At 35.9% G+C, this 20,250-nt stretch overlaps 1 protein-coding gene across 6 annotated transcripts; it reads left to right on the forward strand.

The window, feature by feature from the left end:
* The first annotated feature begins 1,050 nt into the window (after positions 1-1,050).
* On the forward strand, positions 1,051-20,191 carry LOC110908467 (lysine-specific demethylase JMJ25). Of its 6 annotated transcripts, none has more exons than XM_035982708.1 (27): positions 1,051-1,580; positions 4,765-5,069; positions 5,192-5,285; positions 5,351-5,492; positions 5,945-6,008; positions 6,090-6,792; positions 6,888-7,196; positions 8,572-8,853; positions 11,175-11,247; positions 11,328-11,413; positions 11,480-11,596; positions 12,389-12,484; positions 12,615-13,079; positions 13,444-13,911; positions 14,002-14,123; positions 14,218-14,314; positions 14,385-14,526; positions 15,037-15,097; positions 15,173-15,884; positions 16,513-16,848; positions 17,437-17,727; positions 18,604-18,676; positions 18,774-18,859; positions 18,950-19,069; positions 19,140-19,238; positions 19,634-19,835; positions 19,915-20,191. In XM_035982708.1, the coding sequence occupies exons 1-26, from the start codon at positions 1,122-1,124 to the stop codon at positions 19,706-19,708; spliced, it is 5,877 nt and encodes a 1,958-aa protein (XP_035838601.1). In that variant the 5' UTR covers positions 1,051-1,121; the 3' UTR covers positions 19,709-19,835; positions 19,915-20,191. The 6 variants fall into 6 exon arrangements, with proteins under 6 accessions (XP_035838601.1, XP_035838602.1, XP_035838604.1 ...); XM_035982709.1 differs by having other exon boundaries at positions 19,634-19,825; XM_035982711.1 differs by having other exon boundaries at positions 15,052-15,097.
* Positions 20,192-20,250: the final 59 nt, after the last annotated feature.

Below are 20,250 nucleotides of genomic sequence, written 5' to 3' on the forward strand. Positions count from 1 at the left end.
GCCAAACCGGCTCCAACACCTTTAAGCACAAATGTTTCTTTTGTCTCTGCAGGTACACCTTTTTCAGATCCAACTCACTATCGCTCTATAGTCGGTGCTCTTCAATATTTGACCATTACAAGACCAGATCTTTCCTATGCGGTGAATCAAGTCAGTCAGTTCTTGCAAGCTCCTACCATTGACCACTTTTAGGAAGTCAAGCGTATTCTACGCTATCTTAGAGGAACGGTTTCTTATGGTCTTCATTATAATCGGGTTCAGTCTCCATCGATCATTGGATACTCTGACGCTGACCGGGCGCCGTGCCTTGAAACACGACGATCCACCTTCGGCTACTCCATTTTCTAGGTGGAAATCTCATCTCATGGTGTGCTATGAAACAAGCAACAGTTGCTCATTCAAGCTGCGAGTCGGAGTACCGGGCTATGGCTCATGCGGCAGCATAAATTATTTGGCTTACTCATTTATTACAAGAACTTCGGGCATTACCACCTTCAAGACCTACCTTGTTATGTGACAACCAAAGTGCCCTGTTCATGACTCAAAATCCGATATCTCACAAACGTTCGAAGCATATTGATCTTGACTATCACTTTCTTTAGGAACTTGTTCTCTCTGGTCAGTTAGCCACTAAATACATTCCAACCAAGCTTCAGGTGACTGATATATTCACCAAAAGTTTACCTAAGTCATCGTTTTATCAACTTTGTGATCAACTCAATATTCGTCCACTACCGTTCAGCTTGCCGAGGGATATTAAATAAGTGTTATACTTCTTTGTAATTTATGTTTGTTATTTAGTCCTTATTTGTGTGTATATATAGTTGTTGTAACTCCCTCATGTAATCATTGAATCCATTACTCATTCACTTGGAATCAAACCGATCCGAGCGGCTTATTTACAAATTGAGCGGCAATCAAACGAGCATTTTTCAAGTAATCATCGAGCAGTTTGGACAGCCCTACGCCTAAGGACCCTTCGGAATCGGAGATAGTCTTAAAAATAGAGAAAATAATATGCAATTCTCCCTTTCACAAAAGACCATTTTCCTAGTTTAAAAAAATATACTTTTTTCTGAAGTTGTACTGCTTACCAAAGTTCTGCCGGACTGGACTAGACTATGAGTGGAGTGAGAAACCCCTGTACCACCGCACCGGAAAAAACCCTCATGGACAACGCCACCTCCACCTCCGGCTTAGGGTTTCGTCTACTATCTCGACAACGAGGTCGTCAATGGTTATCAACCATCAGGAAAAACACCCCCAATTTCTCTGCTTCTCTTTCTCCATCCCCACAAACCCCAAATGGAAATGAGGGGGTTTCTACTCCCCAATCTAAACTCATCAACCCCACAACTCTTGATTCACCAACAAAACAAGACCACACTCTGGTGATCGTGTCCCAACCCACCAGTAATGATAACACCGTTGCTCATGCTGCTGATCATGTTCATACCCACTCAGTAGAAAATGCCTATAAACAGCAACAACAAGAAATCAAAGTGACTGAGCAATTTAATGAAGATGCAAAGGCTAATAGGGACAAGGCTACCGGCTGTGATGATGATGATCATCAAAATGTATGTTTCTTTGCTTTTGATTTCCTCCTATTACTTGGTTAGCCTATGATAACTTGTGCTCGGTTCCTAGTTTTTCAAGCTCGGGTAATACACACACACACACACACACTTAGGGGTGCAAACGAACTGAATGTTCAACATACAGTTGTGACAGTTCGGCTGGAATTTCGTTTGTGTTCGTTTAAATAAACGAACACATTTTTTTTGTTCATTTAGTTAAATCATCGAACATGAACAGAGGCGGCGTTTGTTCATTTATGTTCGTGACCGTTCAGTAACATGTTTGTTTGTTTATGTTTGTTTGTGTTCGATAGCTCACTAGGGTTTTTAACTTTTACATATTATTTAAATACTTCAAGTTTCCCACTAATAAAATATTAAGTGTTAGTGAATTGTGTAGTTTAAAAGAATGGCCGAGGTCGAGGCGAGGCGCCCAGAAAACAAGTCTGAGGCACCCCAGGGGTTATTTTGTACGTGCACGCTTCATAGGGCTGAGGGGCTAAGAAAAGCTGCGCTTGATGTTTGTTTTTGATGTTTTTTGACTTTTTGTGTCAATTTCAAACATTTTATGTCTTTTTTATGTGTGTTTTTGATGAATGTGATGATGAAATTCGTTAGTATTTTTTTTAAGATATATAATTTTTATATTTAGTTTTTAATTCCGCCTCAGGCCTACGCCTCGTGAGGCGAAGGGAAAACGCCTCGAGGCACGATTCCATACTTTTAAACCTTGGTGTATTGTATATCACTAGGGTGGATCTATGTAATGTTTGTGATGAAAATGTTGATTTTATACGAAATTTAATATATGTTTGTTTATGTTTGATTCTGTTCATGAACACTTGTTTGTGTTCGTCTGTGTTCATGAACGTTCGTTTGTGTTACCAAAAATTAACAAACGACCACGACCACGTCCATTTCCTTGATGAATGAACATGGACAAAAGATCTCGTTCAGTAAGTGTGTATGAACAGTACGTGAACACATTTATTTCATTAACGAACGAACACGAGCAAGGCGTTGTTTGTGTTCGTTTGCAGTTATAATTTATCTTGAAATATTATATACATATATATATATATATATATATATATATATATATATATAGAGTGGGGATCCTACGGAAAGTGTGTTTTTCCTAAAAAGTGTAAAAAGTCATAAAACACAATAATTTCAGGCATAAAACACACCTAAAACTCACAAATAATAGAATGAATATTACTAAAACACCATATTCAAACTCTAATAGTCCATAAAAACTTCAAACACACCATCGTAGAACCATGAATATAAAACACACAATGCTAAACAACATAAAACACAATAATATTTGTCATTCCACAATCAGAGCCTTAACATCTAAAACACAACACAAAACCCACATACATGATGTTTTAGTAATCTTCATCATATTATTTGTGGGTTTTTGGTGTGTTTTATGGTTGACATTATGGTGTTTTATGACTTTTTACACTTTTTAGGAAATTTGGACTTTCTGGCCAACTCCTATCCTATATATATATAGGGTTGAGTTCATTTCAGAACTCTAAATAACTACAGAACTTTCAGAACTCCTAATAAATAATCATTTTATATATAAATTTTTGTGTTTAGGATCTTTTTATCATCTATTATATGTATTTCTTTGATTACATACATGTTAAAAGTAGTTTACATATGTTTAATTGCCAAAATTATATATATGTGTCATAACTAATTACATATATGTAAAAAAACTAGTTTACATATGTGTAATTATAAAAGTTACATATAAAAAATGAAAAAATTACTCTTAACATGTATGTAATTGTAAAAATACACATAATAAATGATAAAATTATCCTAAATATAAAAATTTATAACTAAAAAGATTGTTTATTAGGAGTATATATATATATATATATATATAGGGTAAGGTTCATGCGAGAACCACCTTTATTGCGAGAACCGCGAGAACCAATGTGAACACAACCTAAAATAGCTAAAAAAACACTAAAAAAACCTAACCCCCCCCCCCCTAAGCTAAATGCTAAAAACTAAAACCCCCAAAAAACCTAAAAAAAAAACCTAACCCCCCCCCCCCCCCCCCCACAAAAACCTAAACCCCCCTCCCCCACCCCCAAAAACCTAAACCCCCCACCCCCCAAGCTAAAAACTAAACCCCCAAAAAACCTAAAAAATAAAAAAAAAACTAAATTTTTTTTTATATTTTTTATGTTAAAATCGCTACTTTTTTAGCAAAAAAAAAATTTTTAAATTTTTTTTTTTGCTACTAAAAATATTGATTTTTATATAAAAAATATTAAAAAAATTGTTTTTTGTGTGTTTTTTAGCTATTTTTAGGCATTTTTGGTTGTGTTCACACTGGTTCTCGCGGTTCTCGCAATAAAGGGTGGTTCCTAACGGATCTTTGACAAAGATCCGTTAGGAACCACCCTTTATTGCGAGAACCGCGAGAACCAGTGTGAACACAACCAAAAATGCCTAAAAATAGCTAAAAAACACACAAAATATATTTTTTAATACTTTTTTTATATAAAAATCGCTACTTTTCGTTAATAGAAAAAATTTAAAAAGAAAAAAACTTAATTTTTTTTGGATACTAAAAGTAGCGATTTTTATAAAAAAATATTAAGTTTTTTTTGTGTGTTTTTTAGATTTTTTAAGATTTTTTTAGGATTTTTGGGGGTTTAGCTTTATGGTTTAGTTTTTAGCATTTAGCTTGGGTTGGGGGTTAGGTTCTTTTAGGGTTTTGGTGGTGTAGTGGGTTTATTTTGTTGTGTTCACATTGTTTCTCACAGTTATCGCAATAAAGGTGGTTCTCCCCATGAACCTACCCTATTTATATATATTATTAGTTAGAGTTTTTATATATAAAGCAATATATTATTTAGTTACTTTCTATTATTTTCTGTATAATAATAATAATTAAAAAATATATTTTTATATATATTATATAAAAGTTATATATATACACTCACATCTACATAATAGGCTTGTTAGGCTCGCAAAGCAGCTTGAGCTTGATAACTGAAGCTCAAGCTCGTTTAAGCTTGGCTCAATTCTAGTTTCTTAGCGGCTGATCTCAAGTCGCTCATGAGAGGCTTGGCTCGTTTACACTCCAACCTTGATCCGTCATTTATTTCTCTAATGCACACATATGATTAAACACCATCTTTTGCAGGACAAGATGATGATAATGGATGATGTAAAGTCCCATTCCACCAATGATGAAAACAACCATCAAGAAGAAGCTAATACCCTTAATGTTCCTGTTAACGATCATACCCACCAAGTGCAAAACGACGATGAACCGCAACAAAAGGGGAAGGATCATGATGACAATGATCACATTCAAGAACACCAAGGAACCAAAGACACTCGCGAGTCAAACATGTGCCATCAATGCCAGAGGAATGACAAGGGGCGTGTCGTTCTGTGCCTGACATGTGCTCATAAACGATATTGTGTGCCATGCATAAACACCTGGTTTGATATTCATCATTGTGTTTAAAACCATTCACTAATTTGACGCCCCGCTTCATATTGTTGTTTTTCATGGAATCGTTTAAGCTTATGTTATGTTCATAACATCATATCCTGTCATATAGGTACCCTAACATGACGGAAGATATGTTTGCCGAGCGTTGTCCTGTTTGTCGTGGCAATTGCAACTGTAACACATGCTTACGTGATGCTTCTCAGGTTAGTTCCAGCTCAGCTTCATTTGGTGTGTTACCCTTTATTCTTAAGTTTGATTGTTTTTGTAGGTCAACGACAAAACTCGATTCATAACAAATGATGGTCAGAAAGTTGAATGCTCCAAGAATATACTACAGATGATTCTTCCTTTCTTGAAGCATATCAATGAAGTGCACATAAGGGAGATGGAGATTGAGGCTGAAACTAAAGGTATTTCATCGTCTTTTTCGCACCGTTTATGGTTAACTTTTTCTGAAGAGTTAAATGCCATTTTAGTCCCTGTGGTTTGGACCATTTTGCCAGTTTAGTCCAAAGGTTTCATTTTTAACTTGTGGGTCCAAAAAGGTTTCACAGTTGCCATTTTAGTCCACTTGGTTAACTTCATCCATTTTTTTCTGTTAACGAGAAGGCCAATTTGGTCATTTTGTATGTAATTCTGTTAACTAAAAGGGCAATTCAGCCATCTAAAATGACCGAATTGGCCTTCTCGTTAACAGAAAAAATGGATGAAATTAACCCAGTGGACTAAAATGGCAACTGTGAAACCTTTTTGGACCCACAGGTTAAAAATGAAACCTTTGGACTAAACTGGCAAAATGGCCCAAACCACAGGGACTAAAATGGCATTTAACTCTTTTCTGAAATTTTATCTTGTTGGGAAGGATGTTCTATATTGGAGTTGAAGTTGAAGAAAGTAGATTGCACACCGGATTGTCTGGTATACTGGTATGTAATTTCGAAGATTTTACGCGTATGACGTATTCGATGAACTTCTTTTGGTTTCTTGATGATGTCACCGTCGTGCAGTGACTGCTGTATAACAACAATTTTAGACTTGCACAGAAGCTGCCCACATTGCGGATATGACCTTTGTTTGACATGTTGTCGGGAATTACGTGACGGTAACTTCCAACCTCAGGGACATGAAGAAGTAGTGACAGCTAGTGCTACATATCCTGGTCCAAGTTACTATCATGGTGAATCACACGATACTTTTGTTAAGATTGATTCTTCGGAATCTTCACCAACGGTTAACGAAATACCCGAATGGAAACCTTTGAAAAACGGTAGCATTCGTTGTCCTCCAAGAAGTTTGGGTGGTTGTGGTCTTGAAATTCTAGAGTTGATGCATATACTGCCACTTAACAGGGTTCCGTCATTGTTGAAGATAGCACAAGAGATATTAAAAAGCAAAAATCTTAAGATGTGTGACTCCGCCAATGAAAATGATGGTGGCAACAAGCACTTATGTAAAGCATCTTCTCGTGAAAGCTCAAACGACAATTACTTGTATTGCCCGAGCGCTGTAGACATTGAATCCGAAGGTTTAAAGCGTTTCCAGTGTCACTGGTCGAAAGGCGAGCCTGTTATGGTCAGTAACGTTCTTGCAATGGGCCTTGGGCTGAGTTGGGAGCCGATGGTAATGTGTCGATCTTTTCGCCAGATTACCGATCTCAATCATAGCAATCTTCTGAACACAAAAGTTGTCAATTGCTTGGATTGGCAAACGGTTAGTTATCTGCATGCCTTCTAGTTAATATTGTTTCGGTCATACTAAAATAATAAAAGCAAATTATTTAATAATTTTTTTTTTGTGCCATGCAGGTAGATATTGATTTTAGCAGTTTCTTTCAATGGTATACGGAGGGCCGAGATGACGATAAAGGGTGGCCTCAGATCCTAAAGTTAACAGACGGGCCTCTATCGGAGCGTCATGCTGATGAATGTATATCATGTTTACCCTTCAAAGAGTATACGCATCCTCACGATGGCAACTTTAATCTTGCTACAAAGCTACCTACAAATTGTGTGAAGCCGGACGTGGGTCCCAAAACTCATATATCTTATGGTTTTGGTCAAGAGTTGGGACGTGGAGACTCTGTAACTAAACTTCACTTCAACATGTATGATGTGGTATGATAGATTTTCTTATGTGAATTTGATGACCGTTATTAGACCATTAAGTTACATTATTATATATATAGTGAAAGTCTTAAATACAAAAGGGTCTTAACATGCGATGGTCCGCGAGTGAAAAAAGAACGAGCGTTGCGTAATTATGCAAATAACGTGCGTAATTATGTATTATAACGTACGTATTTTAAACATGAACATGCGTAATTCACTCCCACACCGTCGCACGTTAAGGGGCTATTGTACGTTAACTTTCCCCTATCTATCTATCTATCTATCTATCTATCTGTCTATCTGGGAAGGTTTAAATGAGAACGCTAAATATCGTGAAAACCGTGAGAACGAATGAAAAAACCACGAGAACATGATCAAAAACAATTCCAATTCAATTTTTTTTACACTTATCATTATTATTCAAATACAATGTTCGAAATTTAATTTACGCGTTGAAATTTACGTGAATTCGTAAATAAAGAAAATTTACACATGTGTAAGTCTGCCATTTACACACGTGTAAATTTGTTGTATTTACACATGTGTAAAAAATCTAGTAAGAGTGATTTTGAGAGAAGAAATGACTTATTTGATGTTGTAATTTTTTTTATGTTGTATCTTAATTACAATGATGTTTGTATTAAAAAAATTGGGTTTTGATTGGGTTTTCTCATGAGTCATGACCCTCTCCCTATATATATGTGATTATAATATTCAGTGTTGTACGAATCGCTAGGCGCTAGTCGGCCGGTGGGGTACTGACTAGGGATTAATGGGGATTATTAGGGATTAATCAGATTGGAATTTTATGTGTAAATTTTCGAACTTATATAGATACATACAAAAATTTTCGAAATTTTATATATAATTTTTTAAACTGATAAATTGGATTGGATTAATAAGTACAATTTTTCAAATATTATGATCGATATTGACCAATTACTGATTTTTTGGTCCGACTAGGTGAAAATTAATCGGTGAACCACATTGATTGCTGATTAATCCCAATTTTTATAACCATGATAATATTAGTTTAATAATGTAAGCAATAATACTTCTTCATCATCATCATCATACTCAGTAAATCCCACCAATAGCAAAGCTAAGGTAGGGTCTGAGGAGGGTAAGATGTAGACAACCTTACCTCTACCCCGTAGGAATAGAGAGGCTGCTTCCAGTGAGACCCCCGGCTCGATAGTAGTTTTGCATCAAGCCTTGGACGTAAGGCACATAACACTCTGCAATTAACCCAAAGGCCGATTAGTGCATGTACTCCCTTGTCTTTTGGCTATCAACGCCACCACATGATGCATGATTAACCATCCCCCTCTTTTAAGCAAGAATACTAGTTTGTACAATTTTAATTTCTTGTGATTTATAGGTGAATGTGTTGACTCATGCTACAACTGTGACCCTTGGTCTCGATCAACTAGAAGAAATAAATAGATTGAAAAAGAAGCACATGGCTCAGGATCAGATCGAGTTTTTTGGAGAAGGTGAGAAAATGGTTGATAATGTCACCACGATGTTAGAAGGACTCGATGTGGAAGATGGAGGTGCTCTGTGGGACATATTCCGAAGAGAAGATACTCCTAAGTTGGAGTTGTATCTTAAAAAACATTTCAAAGAGTTTAGGCATGACTTCTGTCTTCCGTTACAACAGGTAAAACTGTAAATAATTATCTCGTCACAAGCCAATTGTTCATTGTTGAATGATATACATTCAGAGAAGGGGTGCAAACAAGCCGAGCTAAGCCCGAGCTCAAGCTCGATTAACTTATGAGAGATCGAGCTCGAGCTCGGCTCTTTGGTAGCTTCTCAAGCTCGGGCTTGGCTCGTTTGTTATCTATTAATCTATACTATATAATAAAAGAAACCAATTTAGGGACACATGTCATTCATTGGAGCCATCTAATTTTTCTCTCATACTTAATTATAGATAATTAATATTAATTAAAAAATAATTATAAAATTAAATTTAGTATAAATTTAACAATTCGTATAGGAGATAATATAATATTTTGAAATATTTATTAGATTTCAAAATTATTTATCCTGAAATTAAAAAAAGAGGTACACTAAATATAAATTAATATAATGTAAATGATTGATTTATTTTATTAAACTAAAGTAGTTATGGGTAGAACTTATTTCAAAAAATGTTTATAAAGGGTAAACAAAAACATTAATCAATGTTTATTGGTTTTATACTTTTATTTTTGTGTTCAACTCTCAACTCAAATACGATATTCACTATGTTTATGTGGCATTTATAAGAACCATCACCGCAATCACCCCATCCATCATATATCGAGTATATTCGTTCGTTTTTTAAAGATATAATTTTTTATTAGATTCATTCAACCCGTGTAATAAAAGAGGTTTTTTAAAGATATAATATTTTTATTATTTACTATACAAAATTGCATTTATGCAACTCGTGTAATACACCGGGTTTTTAAAAAATATAACTTTTTTATTATGTGGTATATAAAATTAGATTTATTCAATCCGTATAATACACAGGGTTTATAAAGATATAACAAGATATAACTTTTTATTGATTGACATATAAAATTACATGTGCTCAACTCATACAATACATGAGGTTCTTAAAAATGTAACTTTTTCAATATTTAATATATAAAATTAAATTTACTCAACCCGTACAATACACGGGGTTCTTAATGATATAACTTTTTTATTATTTAATATATAAAATTACATTTATTCAACCCATGTAATAAACGAGGTTTTAAAAGATATACTGTTTTATTATTTGGTATATAAAATTACATTTATTCAACCCGTGTAATAAACGAGGTTTTAAAGATATATTTTATATTATTTGGTATATAAAATTACATTTATTCAACCCGTGTATTACACGGGGTTCTAACCTAGTTATTAATATATTAAAAAAAAGATATAAATAATAGACTTGTTTAGGCTCGCGAGCTCAATAAGTGAAGCTCGGGCTCAGACTCATCTACTAAACAAGCTTATTTTTAGGTTCGGGCTCCGCTCGTAAACAAGTTTAAATAAGCTCGGCTCGGCTCGTTTACTAGACAACTTTAAATAAGGGGTAAATGTTATTAAATATTAATAAAAACTAATATTACACTAAGGCTCGATAAGGCTCGGCGAGCCTGACGAGCTTCACATGCCAGGCTCAAGCTCAGGCTCGATAAATAAACGAGCTTTATTTTAGGCTCAAGCTCGGCTCGGGCTTGATAAGGCTCGTCTCGTTTCAAGCTTTTTCTCGAGCCGATCTCGAGCAGCTCGCAAGCCGCTCGGCTCGTTCGCACCCCTAATTCACAGTGTTAGGGGTTGTTTGTTTAGCTCTTAATGGTTCAGACCTCTTACTTGTTCAGCACTTAATGGTTCGGACTGTTTGTTTCGCGAGCAAATGTTTGAATGGTTCAGACATTTGCCTCTGAATGGTTATAAGCATTATACTGAGTTTGAATGGTTAAGACCTCTAATCTGGATTGGTCAGACATTTGCCTCTGAACGGTTAAGCATTATACTGATTCTTAATGGTTAAGACCTCTTACTGGTTCAGCACTTAATGGTTCATACCTCTTACTACTGGTTCAACACTTAACCATTCAAAAGTTGCCAAACAGCCCCTAATTTTTGTATCCATCTTATGAACAATCAAGTTCAATAGAATGTTCTTGTAATGTGTGTGTATTAGAGGAAGCAAATGATTCAAGCAGGGCAACATGCCAATTCAAGATTCAGTTTTTTGTTTTCTATTTTTTTTTATATTTATTAACGATAATTTAAACATCTGACTTAAATGATTAGAATGTTTCAACCCGTATGTTTTAAAGCTAACATCTCTGATTGGACACGTTACAAATACACGCGGTGTTATTTTGTACCCATCTTATGAACGTTCAAATCGAAAAGAACCAGATTTTCCATAAATAGTTATGGAATCATAAGTTACTTACATATTGTATGTTGTTGCTTCAGGTTATTAATCCTATTCATGACCAAACATTTTACTTAACAACGGACCAAAAAAGGAGTCTCAAACAGGAGTTTGGTTAGTTCTTCATTTCTTCAAAGTGCAAATCTTATTTTTTTTCCATATATTTGGTTATGAAATATCTTTGTTCTTATCAGGAATTGAACCATGGACTGTGGTCCAAAAGCTCGGAGACGCGGTCTTTATTCCGGCTGGCTGTGTCCACCAAGTTAGATATTTAAAGGTTAACTAGTTTCGACCAACTCTTATTTTGTTAATATTAGTTCTAATATATATTATTATTATTTAGTCTTGTACAAACGTCACACTGGACTTCGTTTCTCCTGAAAGTTTTACCGAGTGCATCCGATTGAGAGATCTGCAGATTCTTCCTCGACATCACAGGGAAAAAGAAGCCCAGTTGGAGGTATACATTTTTTTCTTTCTTTCTAGAAGTTGGAGCCATTATGTGATGTTACATTATATTCATCTGGTACTGAAACAAATTTATTTTGAAACCCAAAAACGCATTTAAAAAATTATTTTTACCCAAAAGTGTAAAAGTCTGCCACAAAGTAATGAGCTAAAAAAACCATGTAAATTTTTATAATCTTAGGGGTGTGAATTTCTGACACGACACGAACCTAACACGAAATTCGCGGGTTTGGGTTTAGTCTAAACGGGTTTGGGTTCAGTTTCAGGTTGAACCCACGAACCCGTTTAGCTAAACGGGTCAGGTTCGTGTCAACCTCATCAGGTTGGCAAGTTGACCCGCTTAACCCATTTATATTATATTATATATTTTACAATTGTTTTTTGTCATAAATTAAATTGGATGTGTATTTCTTACTATAATTGAAAAGAGAAATTGACATAAGCTTTTATAACTAAAATGTAATTGTCTTATACACATTTGTGTTTCTTATTGTAAAATTTTAATTTCAATATATTAACTTGCGAAAAAAAATAAACTAATAAAAAAATTCGGGTTGAACGGGTCGTATTCAGGTCAACCCACGAATATTCGGGTTGTGTTCGGGTTCATATGTATGACACGATTTCGGGTTCGTCTAAATTTTTTCGGGTTCGTCGGTTGAACCCACGAGCGATAATCTCATGCATACATTTTGTTGCCAGTGATAAGAAATTTTTTGTTTTTTATTTTTAACAGGTTTGAGTGTCTTTTTTTCTTTATAAATTCGTAACATTGTTATTGTAGGTCAAGGAAATGGTACTTTTTGCAGCGGAGGAAGCCGTTAAGGACTTGCAACATCTTCTTGAAAATGACAAAGAACACCAAGGTTATACAGATCATGTAAGTAGGTTTATATCGACATAAATTTCAAAAAAAAAAAAAAGGAAAAGAAAAAAAAACTACTTTGATCATTTTCTTGTCTTATAGATTTACTCTTTCTTGAAAATCTTAAATGTTTTATAACTTGAAGTCAACAAGGAAACAAAAGAAAGATGGTAACTTGGTCAAAGAATCAGTTGTTGTAATCGATCTTGAACAAGAAGGTACCAAGTACAAGACTTCCGGATGTGATGATGATGAACTGCAAGACGTTATAAACATTTCGGATGATTCAAATGACATACAACACCACCAAGAAAACATTCTTGAAAGGGAGTGTGAAAATAGGGAGTTTACAAGGAGTACTAGCACGGTATCCGATGACCAATTTGACCAAGATGCACAAAATAAGAAAGTTCAGTTGTCTTCTCGAAAAAGAAGTCGTTCTGACCAACAAAATATGGAAAAGGAGTGTGAGAACGAGGGATCTAAGAGGAGTACCAGCGAGATTTTAACTGAACAATTTGATGAAGATGAACAAAGGAAGAATGCAGAGGGAACGAGAGATAGCAAGTTAGATGAAGAATCATGTATACAAAAGGATGTTGATAAAAATGTAATATTCTTTCCCTTGTTGGTTCTTTGGTTCCTTTTAATCGCTTGGTTTAACACATCATTTGTTTCTCTAATCTCGGTTTTAAAATGTGCGCATAATGTGTGATGCGCTGATGAGAGCGCATCGCCACAACTGATGCGTTGCGTTTACGTGATGCGAGAATGTTGCGCTGATTTCGCATAATGTGCTCCTATGCACGCAGCGTTGTTTGTTGGGATGGTTTTTTTTAGTATACTTTATTTGAACCAAAAAGCACAACTCTTATCCTATTACGTCAGTTGTTTTAGTTTAAATATGTTTTTATAACTTGTTATGTATAAATAATTTTTTAGTAATTTATTATAAAGAGCGCAATGCGCATCAGATTAAACACCATCGTTTGCAGGAAAAGATGAAGATAATGGATGCTGTAATGTCTCATTTCACCAACGATGAAAACAATCATCAAGAAGAAGCTAATACCCTCAATGTTCCTGTTATTGATCACACCCACCGAGTGCAAACTGATGATGATGACACGAATCAGATTCAAGAAAACCAAGGAACCAAAGACACTGACCAACGAGAACATGTCATCGAAGAGCGTGAAAACGGGGATAATATTATTCACCAATTCAATGAAGATGGACAAAACAAGAAAGCTGAGCTGGCTTCCAGAAAGACACATGATCCAAACAGCAAGAATGTAGAGGGAAAGAAAGTTGGTAGTGTTAAAAAGACGAAGAAACGCCAACGTGAGTCAGGGTATGATGTGGAGAGAAATAAAGCAGATAAATTGGAACCAAAAAAGCGACCACGATGTGCTTCCAGACGCATGGTTAAGGATGAAAACGTAATATTTCTTGGCCATATTGGTTCTTTGATTCCCTTCGAGTTCATGAATTAACTAATCATATGTTTCTCTAATGCACATATTTGGCAGGGTATTTTCTGTTATGTCGAGTCAGTCATGTGCCATCAATGCCAGAGAAATGACAAGGGGCGTGTAGTTCGGTGCCAGACATGTGGTGTTAAGCGATATTGTGTGCCTTGCATGACCACTTGGTTTGATACTCATCATTGTGCTTAAAACCGTTCACTAATTTGAAGCCCATCTTGATATTGTTTTTCAAGCTTATGTTTATATACTGTTATATAGGTACCCTACCATGACAGAAGAGATGTTTGCTGAACGTTGTCCTGTTTGTCTCCGTAACTGCAACTGTAAACCGTGCTTACGCGATGTCCATCCTTCGGTTAGTTCCAGCTCAGCTTCATTTGGTGTTTTTTTTCCGTTCACTATATAATGTCTGGTCGTTTTTGTAGCTCAAGAAGAAAGTTGATTTCGGATCAAACGTAGATCAGCGGTTTCAAGGTTCCAAGATTATTCTAGAGACGCTTCTTCCTTTCTTAAAGTGTGTCAACAAAGAACACATAACGGAGATGGAGATCGAGGCTAAAATTAAAGGTATTTCATTGCCTTTTTTCTTACCTTTTAATTAAATAATAGAGTAAAGTGCCATTTTTGTCCCTGTGGTTTGGTCAGTTTTGCGACTTTCGCCCAAAGGTTTGTTTTTCCGCGTCTGGATCCAAAAGGTTTGAAATCTTGCCATTTTTATCCGGCTCGTTAACTCCATCCATTTTTCTCCGTTAAGTCAAGGGTCTTTCCGTCTTTTTGTTAACTTAAAGGCAATTTGGTCTTTTTCACATTATGCTAAATGCTTGAACATAAAGTGAAAAAGACCGAATTGCCCTCTAAGTTGACAAAAATACCCCTGACGTAACGGAGAAAAATGGATGGAGTTAACGAGCCGGACGAAAATGCCAAGATTTCAAACCTTTTGGATCCAGATGCGGAAAAAAAAAACCTTTGGACGAAAGTCGCAAAACTGGCCAAACCTCAGGGACGAAATGGCATTTTACTCTATATAATATTATGACTTACATTTTAATTAAATAATATTATGTTGTTGGTAAGGATGTTCTATATCAGAGGTGAAATTGAAGAAACCAGTTGACAAATGGGATCATATATACTGGTATGTTATTGCGAAGATTTTACTAGTATTCGATAGACTTCCGTTCGGTTTTTTGACGTTGTCACCGTTACGCAGTGACTGCTGTAAAACAACAATATTAGATTTGCACAGAAGGTGTCCACGTTGTGAGTTTGACCTCTGTCTGGCATGTTGTCGGGAATTACGCGATGGTCAACTTCAAGGATGTAAAAAAGAAGTCATTTTAAATTTTGACAATCCCGGTGAACGATACTTGCACGGTGAAGGAACAAATATTGCCGTTAAAAGTTATACTCGAAATCCGGAACCAAAAGTTAAGAAAATAGCCGAATGGAAACCTTTAAAAAACGGTAGCATTCGTTGTCCTCCAAGAGATATGGGTGGTTGTAGTCGTGGAATCTTGGACTTGATTCACGTATGGTCACTTGACGAGGTTTCGACATTGTTGGAGAACGCGCAAGAGTTGTTAAAAAGCGAAAAAGTCTTGGAACGTGTGCCAATGATGTGTAATTCCACCGATGAAAACGATGGTGGCAACAAGCACCTATGTAAAGCATCTTCTCGTGAAAACTCAAACGACAATTATCTGTATTGCCCGAGTGCTGTAGATATTGAATCTGAAGGTTTAAAGCGTTTTCAGTGTCACTGGTCGAAAGGCGAGCCTGTTATGGTCAGTAATGTTCTTGCAATGGGCCTTGGGCTGAGCTGGGAGCCCATGGTTATGTGGCGATCTTTTCGGCAGATTTCAAATATAAATCATGACAAGGTTCTGAATGCGAAAGCCATCAATTGTTTGGATTGGGTAAAGGTTAGTTATCAGCATTTTGTTATCAGTTTCTTTTTTAGTTTTAGTTTTTTTTTAGTAAAATGCCATTTTCGTCCCTGAGGTTTGGCCAGTTTTTCGACTTTCACCCAAAGGTTTGTTTTTCCCCATCTGGATCCAAAAGGTTTGAAATCTTGCCATTTTCATCCGGCTTGTCAACTCCATCCATTTTTCTCCGTTAACTATTTCTGTCTTTTTTGTTGACTTAAAGGGCAAGTCGGTTGTTTTCACTTCATGCACAAGCATTTAGCATAATGTACATAAAGTGTTAAAAAGACCGAATTGCGTGTTAAGTTAACAAAAAAGACGAAAATACCCTTGACTTAGTGAAGAAAAATGGATGGAGTTAACGAGCCGGATGAAAATGGCAAGATTTTAAACCTTTTAGACCCAGATGCGGAAAAACAAACCTTTGGACGAAAGTTGCAAAATTGGTTAAACCTCAGGGACGAAAATAGTATTTTACTCAACTTTTTTTTGGTAAAAATTTAGAACGAAAAAAATTATAAATTAGTGAATATGTTGCAAGTAAATTTTCTTAACATAGAGGCGATTTAAGTCATACAGAATATAATGTAATATTTTATTTAACATTTTTTTTTGTGCCATGCAGGTAGATATTAGTTTTAGCAATTTCTTTAAATGGTATAGAGAGGGCCGGTATGATGATAAAGGGTGGCCGGAGATCCTAAAGCTAACTGACTACCCTCCATCAGAGCGTCATGCTATTGAATTTATATCATGTTTACCCTTCAAAGAATATACACATCCTCGAGATGGGAACTTAAATCTTTACGCTACAAAGCTGTCTAAGCCACCAAGTTTTATTTATGGTCAAAAAGACGTAATGTCGGAGTTGGGTCCCAAAACACATATATCTTATGGTTTTATTCAAGAGTTGGGACGTGGAGACTCTGTAACTAAACTTCGGTTCAACATGTCTGATGTGGTATGATAGATTTTCATATGTGAATTTGATGATGATTATTAGATAATTATTAATGTAACATTATTATTCTGTTAAAATACCTTAATCTATGAGGTCATCTAAGATATGACATGGGCTTAACTTTATGTTAAAAATCAAGTATTGTTTATATATATTTAGAGTAAAGTACACAGATGGTCCTTGTGGTTTACCAAAATTTTGAATTTGGTCCCTAGCTTTCCAAAAGTATACAAATGGTTCTTGTGGTTTGTACTTTGTAACGCATTTAGTCTCCAACTTTTTCCAAAAATAACATGGATGGTCCCTGTGGTTTGCAATTTGTGACGCATTTAGTCCCAAGCTTGGACCTGCTAAAACCTTGTTGAAACCTTTAGATTTGTTGGTTAGCGACTAAATGCGTTACAAAGTGCAAACCACAAGGACCATCCGTGTACTTTTGGAAAGCTAGGGACCAAATCCAAAACTTTGGTAAACCACAGGGACCATCTGTGTACTTTATTACTCTATTATCTATTATAATATTAGCTCAATAATGTAAGCGATAATACTTGTTTATGATATATAGTTTTAATTTCGGTTGATTTACAGGTGAATGTGTTGACTCATACTGCAACTGTGACCCTTGATCCTGATCAACTGAAACACATAAATAGATTGAAAAGGAAGCACATGGCTCAGGATCGGTTGGAATTTTTTGGAGAAAGTGGGAAGGTGGCGGCACTTGACGATGTCATCATTACAGATTCAGAAGGACTCGATGTGGCAGATGGAGGTGCTCTGTGGGACATATTCCGAAGGGAAGATACTCCTAAATTGGAGTTGTATCTTAAACAACATTTTAAAGAGTTTAGGCATGTGTACTGTCTTCCATTACAGCAGGTAAATCGTAATTAGTTGTCACAAGTCAAGTTTTCTATATTGAATGATACACATTCACATAGTGATATTCTTGTACGCATCTTATGAACATTCAAGTTGAAAAGAATATTCTTGTAATGTGTGTGTGGTAGAGGAGCGGGTCAGTAAAGGGGTGCAAACGAGCCAAGCCCGAGCCCGGCTAGGTTCGAGCTTTGTTTTCAAAGCTCGAGCTCGACTCGTTGGTAGTTTCTCAAGCTCGAGCTCGGCTCATTTGTTATCTGTTAATTAATATATTAAATAAAAATAATATAAATAATAGACTCGTGAGCTCGATAAGTGAAGCTCGAGCTCGGGCTGGGCTCGTAAACAAGTTTAAATAAGCTCGGCTTGGCTCGTTTACTAGAAAATTTTAAACAAGGGGTAAATGTTATTAAATGTTAATAAAAACTAATATTACACTTAGGCTTGATAAGGCTCAACGAGCCTGACGAGCTTCACATGCCAGGCTTGAGCTTGGGCTCGATAAATAAACGAGCTTTATTTTAGGCTCAAGCTCGGCTCGGGCTCGATAAGGCTCGGCTTGTTTGCAGTTTGCACCCCCGTAAGACAAGGTAACAAGTCAAAAAATTAAGGTTCTTTTTTTCGGTTCTAAAAGTTATCTAATTCTTTAAACTAAATTTATGTAGAGGGTTTTGTGCATTAAAAATAATATGGGCCGACACTTAACCCGTTCCCTTTTAAAACTGATTTCTTTGATGTGACACGTTAGATATGGTGTAATTCTTGACCATCTTATGAACGTTGAAATCGAAAAATAAACCAATTTTTTCATAACTAGGGAAAGAATCATAAGTTTCTCACTTGTTTCCTGTATTCATTTGTATGCTGTTGCTTCAGGTTATTCATCCTATTCATGACCAAACATTTTACTTAACCATGGACCACAAAAAGCGGCTCAAGGAGGAGTTTGGTTAGTTATTCACCCGTCCAATGTGGGCTGTCTTTTTTTAAATATAATGCATATGACATGTTTAATTATGGGTTTTTTTTTTTTTACTTTTCATCAGGAATTGAACCATGGACATTTGTTCAGAAGCTTGGAGACGCGGTCTTTATACCTGCCGGTTGTGCCCATCAAGTTAGAAATTTGAAGGTTAACTAAATTTCTACTAATTCTTCATTTGTTTCTTGCTTCATTAAGTGCTAATATACGTCTCTTGTTGCATTTTCTGTCATTGTTTAGTCATGTACAAACGTCACACTGGATTTCATTTCTCCTGAAAGTTTTACCGAGTGCATCAGATTGAATGAAGATACGCGTCTTCTTCCCCAAAATCATAGGGCAAAAGAAGACAAGTTGGAGGTATACAATTTTTTTTTTCTTTCTAGAAGTTGCTATTAAATGATGTAAATTTCTAACATTCTTATTATAGGTCAAGAAAAGGGCACTTTATGCAGTGGAGAAAGCCGTGAGGGATTTGCAACGTCTTCTTGAAGATGACAACGAAGAACACAAAGGTTTTGCAGATCATGTGAGTGGGTTTATAGACTTTGTTTATGTCATAGTAGTCAAAGGCACCAATGGTGCGTCGGCGCACACCCAGGCGCTCAGCTAAAGTGCCATGCGTCCATTAAGGCTCCAAAGGCACAAAAAACTTGGGAAAAAACCGGCCAAAAATTTGCAAAAACAGTCTAAATTAGTCCAAAACATGTCTAAAACAGCTAAACGTGACCTGTTAATATTGTGTGCCTTGCTTATTTTGGGCCTTCGCTTTTTAAGTGCAGGCTACAGGCTCACCCTTTGCGTCCAGCGCCTTGACTGCCTAGCTTTATATTGACTGACATTCATTCTACAGATAAAAACTACTGTCATTTCTTCTCCGATATATTAACCTTTTCTTATTTTATGTTGTTTCATAACCTGAAGTCAAGAAGGAAAAAACCCGGCAAGGTAGTTGCTAAACTGTCGCGTTTCCGAAGAAACAAGAAAGAACAACGGTGATCATGGATGCTGTAAACACGCTTCAAGAAAACGTTCTTGACAAGGAGTGTGGAACTAGGAGGCCTACAAGGAGTACTAGAAAAAGAAGTCGTTGGCCATGATCCAAGCAGCAAAAATGAAATACCTTGTTGGTTCTTTAGTTCCCTTTGGTTGGTTTAACTTTAACACATCACGTGTTTGACAAAACAAAAACATCTTTTTGACAGGACACGCATATGATGATGACGGATGTTGTGATGTTTTTTCAGCCGACGATAACAAGCTTTGAGAAGCCATACATGGTACGCATAGTGCCCAAAATGTTCCTTTCAATGATCATACACCGTTGGGAAATGACGCTATCTTGTACATCTTTTTTGAGCATCCGGAAGTGTTCAAACTGAAATGCTCACCTTGAACTTGTTTGTAAATAGTGTGTTCAAAACCGAATGCTTTAAAGTGAAATGAAATGTGCACATAAGTTGGTGAAAAGACGCATTTTAACTGTTCTTTCAATTAGTATTCAACTTTCTAAGCTCAGTTAAAAAGTTCTTCCAATTAAT

The sequence above is a fragment of the Helianthus annuus genome, chromosome 14 (assembly GCF_002127325.2).
Source record: "Helianthus annuus cultivar XRQ/B chromosome 14, HanXRQr2.0-SUNRISE, whole genome shotgun sequence".
In the NCBI taxonomy this organism is placed as follows: Eukaryota; Viridiplantae; Streptophyta; class Magnoliopsida; order Asterales; family Asteraceae; genus Helianthus; species Helianthus annuus.